This window comes from Eulemur rufifrons, chromosome 7 (genome assembly GCF_041146395.1).
Source record: "Eulemur rufifrons isolate Redbay chromosome 7, OSU_ERuf_1, whole genome shotgun sequence".
Classification (NCBI taxonomy): Eukaryota; Metazoa; Chordata; class Mammalia; order Primates; family Lemuridae; genus Eulemur; species Eulemur rufifrons.
In genome coordinates, this window is record NC_090989.1 from 210,936,610 (window position 1) to 210,942,609 (window position 6,000).

Sequence of the window (6,000 nt, forward strand, 5' to 3'; positions counted from 1 at the left end):
TAGTACTGATTCCATAATTTTACTATCATACTATTATACAATGGATGATAGTGTTGTCTTCTATAATAAAAGACACTGCTCATAATTATAATATAATAGTCATTTATTTTCATTTTATTTTTGCAAACATGACCAAAGTTGGAGGTTTGTAAATCAGAGTTGCACACCTAAATGTTATAAATATGGCCAAGCATTTGAGAAGTGGTGGTTACTTTGAGTTTAGCATGTTGACCTTTAATACTTATGGCACAGGGTCTATTACTTAACAGGACTTTGTTAAAAGTCAGGATTCCACAGAATAATTTCAAAGATTCCTTGAATTCCATCAGTTGTTTTTTTTTTTCCATGTGTGTTGTTTCTACCTACACATTTTTTGTGGGGAAAAAAAATCTGATTTTTAAAATTAAGGAAAAAACGTCTCTTTACAGGTGTTCCCTTGCCTAAAGAGGACAACATTTCTGCCCCCTTGATCTCCAGCTCTCCAGTGAAGGAAGCCCGGGAGTATGAAGATCCCCCAAGTGAAGAGGAAGATAAAATAAAAGAAGAGCCCTTAACCATCTCTGAACTAGCGTACAACCCAAGTGCCAGCCTGCTCCCCACCCCTGTAGATGACGATGAGATTGACATGCTCTTTGACTGTCCATCCAGGCTTGAGCTGGAAAGAGAAGACACAGACTCGTTTGAGGACCTGGAAGCAGATGAAAACGCCTTTTTGATTGCCGAGGAAGAGGAGCTGAAGGAGGCTCACCGAGCTTTGTCGTGGAGCTATGACATTCTGACCGGCCATATTCGGGTGAACCCACTGGTCAAGAGTTTTTCCCGGCTCCTTGTGGTGGGCCTGGGACTGCTGCTCTTTGTATTTCCCCTGCTCCTCCTCCTTTTGGAGTCAGGTATTGATCTCTCCTTCTTGTGTGAAATCCGCCAGACACCAGAGTTTGAGCAGTTTCACTATGAATACTACTGTCCCCTCAAGGAGTGGGTGGCTGGGAAAGTCAACCTCATCCTCTACATGCTGGGTTGCTCATGAAGTTGATATCGCGTATGACTAAGGGCTATATTCAATACTAGTGATTCTTTTTTTTTTTTTTTTTTTCTCTTCAGTAAAAGCCTGGTTCTGAATGGTCATGGGGCTGTCAACAGATGTTCCTTACTCATAACCGATTATTCAAACCCTTAAGTTAGCTTTCTTTCCATAATTCACTGCACTTAAATAAGTTTCAATCAAATACAGTTATTTTAGTTACAGGTCAGGAGGATGGCCTTTACATAACCAAAACCAAGTTTATTTTTTATTATAGTGTAGACATACTCTTTATCTATTATATCATGATACATAATACCTTGGATCGAATTAGATTTTCCTGTATTCTAATAGTTGGCACCATTACAAGTTATAAGGTTCAGAATCAGAGTTTTAGTAAAAATCCAAGAGAAAGTTTTTGAATATAATCCTTAGTGCAAACAATGTCCTCTAACCAATGCCTATACAACTAAATTTATGCTGGGTTTTTGTTTTTGTTTTTTTAAAAATATTTTTATGTGTTCAAACTATTTTGGTAAATTTTTAGCAAAAAACAAAACAAAAAAAAGAAGCCTCCTGGAGTTATTTACGTGTACAGATTGTAAGACTAATGTGCAAAGGGTATATTGGGAATTTTTTAATGTTTTAGCACTGGTTTGTTTTTAAAGATATTTTTGGCCAAACGATCCCGTAATTTGTTATTATCTGCATATGAGCTAGAAAATGGGTAGAAAGACGGTGTACTAAGTAAGCTCCTAAATGGAACAGGTGATGGAACTGGAGGATGTAGAAGCTGAGAGCATCAAGTGGACATGAGGTGGTTCATGTTTCAAAGTATTACTGTTTGGACAAGAGGACTTGTTACATTCATTTGTAGTCCGTCCATATATTTTGGCTGGGGAAGCAGAACGTTTTGAAAAGAAAGTGACACTTTAAAGGAATAAAGGTAAAAGATATGCTAGTTAATTGCATATTAGTGTTGCATATTAACCAAAGCAGGAGCAGATAGGAATTGGATGAACGGAAAGTAGCACAAAGAGTTCCGGTGAGGCTGGCGGGTAAGTGGTGCAGGCGAACGGTCTGTGTATGAGAGTGCTGGTGATGCGAGTGTCATTCGCCGACGTGAAGAGCAGTGCACTCACGGTCCGAGTTAACGTGAACGTGTTTAAGGGGATCTAAATAAAAGCGGAGAAAGTTTAAGGTAAATTTTTTGGTCCCTTATGCCATTTGTTGTGATTATGTGGAAGAAATTTCAAAAATGTGTTTGTATGCGAGTGTGTGTGTGTGAGAGAGAGAAAGAATGAACGGTTCTTTGATTAATGTCAATGATCATCCTTTGTGGTGGTCATTGTACTCCTTTTCTTTCCTGGTTTCCTTAAGATCTTAACCCATTCATAATTGGCACTTCCATTGAGAAAATGGAGGGGGCTCCATTTGCTGTACCAATTCAGCTCGGGTAAAGTAGTGGCATGACGCCCTGCCCAGACAGTAGAGGGGACAAATGCTCTAGTACCTTCCTTCGTACCATTCAGTCCCTGACAGAAAGGGTCTGATGCTTCCCGTGCAGAGCACTTACCAACACTGTGATGTAAGGGAGAAGGAAACGAGTCCAGAGCCGAAGGCATGGAGCACAGCATTTCTCCATGGATTTGAAACTGTTCCATTGCCTTCATTTACAAAGATACAGGGCCCGTTTGTAGTCTGTCTCTAACTGTAATGACACTCCAACCCTATCATTACTATAATTTCCAAATTGGGCATTCCACTCTCACTTATTCAATGAAGCTCCGAGTGCTTTATTAGACAGTTAATTTTGAAAATAAGTTTTGAAAGTCAGTTCATGAAGCCGTCAGTTGAGCAAACGATATGTTTGCTATTAAGTTTGCAGGGTTTCATTTTTCATGTGCTTTCACTGATTTATTTTGCTTTTGAATAAAGAATGTTTATACCTGAAATTTGATACTGATATAGAAATATATTTTCTATCATTGGAGCCTTCAACAATCTATTTTGGAAGTTTGCAGATGGCAAGCTTTGACATTGAAGTTTTTATTTTTTCCTTTCTTTTCTTTCATGTGACTTCTAAGTCATTCCTTCTGACATAAGGGTACTCCTGCAGTCTGCACAAAACTACTTCCCTTATGATCTTGCAGCATATCACTTTCTTTGAAGTCTAACCACAACAAATCATCTAGCTGTCACGCTTTTAAAATAATCTTAGATAACGTTTTATAAATTATGGAAGTAATATATTTTCCATTGTGAAATATTTGAAAAATATGACAAAATAAATATCACATGTAATCCAACCATGCATATTTATATTAAGGAGTAGTAAATATATTATTTTAACATTTCCAGCTAACATTTCTTTTCTTTTATGTAGAAATTTCATTGCTGACTAGACATGTTTTTAAGTGAAAGAGTTGACAGAATAGGGTCTGCTGAATTTAAACAATAGCCACCAAAAGTTACACTGGGATCCTGAAATGCCATTTGCTCAGCATAGAATCAGAGCCTTTTAGAGACATCCATTTAAGTTTTGTTAGACGACAGTCACCCGTTGCCTGAATCGAATGAGGAAAAGATTGCTTCCAAAGATGGACAGTATATAATATAGTGAGATACAGAGTTCAAAGCAAGTGTGTGAGTATATGTATATTCCATATTATCGATATATGTGTGTTTATATATGAATCTGTATATATGTGTGTATTTGTATAAACACAACTGATAGGCCCTTCCTACAAAATTGTACTTATTTTTCCCCAACTGAGGGATTTGTGACATGTTATTGTTCCTTTTCCTTCTCAGATATCATGGTGGGTAAAACCCACAGCCTCGAAGGTTTAAATTTCCATGCAAACAACTGAGTGTACATTTGTGGCTATGTATACATATATATACACACACACTTATATGGCAAATACATATACACACACAATCTTGTCTTTAGTGCTAATACAAGTTGGATCATGAAAACTGTAGGTAAAGTATGTATTTCTGTCTGTGCTTGAAACATATTGTAAAATGTTATGTATTTGGAATATATTTCGTGGTTTGTCCAATATTTATAAACACAACTCGGGGTGAATTCACAATGAGTTGATTTCATTGAAATACTAGGGATATGGGGGCCACGTTACTGTGATTGGAGCCTTATCTTTGTATAGTGAAATCTGCATTTTTATGTCAGCATCCAGATTGTTTTATATGTTAATATGGTGGCAGGAATCCCTAATAAAAATACTCTGGGGTAAAATATTTTTGCAATCATTCAGTTTTGTTTAAAGTAAAGTTGGGTAGTCAGACTGTTGGAAACTACAGAAGGGTACCTGCTAGGACCATGAAGCGGGGTCAACATATAGTGGTGATAGTTCAAAAAAAATACCACATACTGGATGAGATTAACCCTTTGTAGAAGTCACCTAGGCCCGAAGCAGGAATACTATTAATAGCACTGGAAATGTGCTCAAACATAAAAGAAATCTATGATCTAATTGATGGTATTAAGATAACTAGAGAAATAGAAAAGCATAGAAAAACTAGAAAAAGGGGTGTTTTGACTGACAGGAAGCAGGGAGGATTTCAGAGTGCTAGAAATTAGCATGTCATTACCGCTGGCCAGAAGAGTCCTTCCCATGCCGGAGAGAGCTGCATCAGACTGTTAACACTGCAACACTTGCCATTTAACATCCTTTCTATCTGTCCGTGGGCCCCGGAAGAATCTTAGTATTCCACTGCTGTCCTTCCCTTCACACAGCACAGCCTTGACAGGTCTCTGCTTAGGTTAGGCACAGAACTAACGCCTCCACACCTGACAGTTAAGCGCCAGAAGTTGTTGCTTTGAGTGAAACAGAAGTGTGCTCTCTTAACAGTAGCAATTCCATAGATGTCAAACAGAATTGGTCCTCAACTGGGGTGGCCTCTTAAGTCTGTCAAGTTCTTACTTAGTAGTCTTCAGAAGTGCAGGCTCCAGAGAACAGGCAAGAAAAGGAATTCAGGTGTGATATGATTTATGATCTTCAGTAGGTCTAGCCAGCACCTTTGTTGGGTTAGTGCCCACTGACCCGAAAGGCCCACGTGAAATGGCTCTTGTCACTTATTCATTGAGAAGTTCATTGAGCTCCTGACCCAACCTCACCTCTTAGGGGAAACCCTTTTCCTTTATTCCCTCATTTTCTGCTCAGCCAAATAGAGAAAGAACCTCCCACCCACCATCTTGGCCTGGATAGAAAGTACATGAGAGAGGCTCCCATCTCTGGGGTGACTTCTGGGATGGTTGTGGTTGACGGGGTTTGAGTCCCTTTGGGCCATCCTTCTCTACTGGGCGGAGACAGTGTGCTAAAGGTCCCTGCTTACTTGTCCTTCCTGCTTCTTCTCTCTCTCTCTTTCTCTTGGACCTGCTTTTGGGCTTCCAGTCTCCATGCAGTAAACGGACCCAGCAGGATCCGCCCATGGTGGGCTCAGCCAGGACTCGGCTCTCCAAGTTCCCGCGTTGGTCTGTGACTGGGTGGGCAAGTTCGGTGAGCCCCACCCAGTGTGCTATGCTGTCGTCACTTCAGAGAGGAAGAAAGGAACCTCACTTAGGCCTCGGATCCCGGCTATGCTCTCCAATCCATTAATAAAGCTGGTTTTAACCTTTTCTTGGCCACTGTGTCTGGTGTCTACTGGGAACAGGCGTGGTGGCGGGGGCAGGATGGTGGAGAATATTTGGGATCTCCAAGCATGGAAGGAGTGGAGAGGGATGCTCTTGGCTAAACCTTGGGCATCAGAGAATGTCTGCCACTGACATTGGCCCTGACAGTCCTCACCAATGGGTGAGGGAACTTGGGAGTTGATATTAGTAAAGAACAGAGGGTTGGTTGGAGTCACACATGCCTGTTCACTACCTTTAGCTGATGCCTACTCCAAATATCTCTTTGGAAACAGAACTGAGGCCATTTTCCTGGTTATAAAGGAAAACTTTAAGCAGGACA

The 6,000-nt window shown here is 40.0% G+C and overlaps 1 protein-coding gene across 2 annotated transcripts in view; it reads left to right on the forward strand.

The window, feature by feature from the left end:
* Positions 1 to 5,663, forward strand: part of FRMD3 (FERM domain containing 3) — a 254,155-nt gene extending 248,492 nt beyond the window's left edge. Inside the window, exons 14-15 of one of the 2 annotated variants that reach the window (XM_069474091.1) lie at positions 429 to 890; positions 5,443 to 5,663. In XM_069474091.1, coding sequence (XP_069330192.1) covers positions 429 to 890; positions 5,443 to 5,456 — 476 coding nt within the window. In that variant the 3' untranslated portion in view covers positions 5,457 to 5,663. Of the gene's footprint in view, positions 1 to 428; positions 1,028 to 5,442 lie in introns of those variants that run through there. The other variant, XM_069474090.1, reaches the window with a different exon arrangement.
* The last annotated feature ends 337 nt before the right edge of the window (positions 5,664 to 6,000 follow it).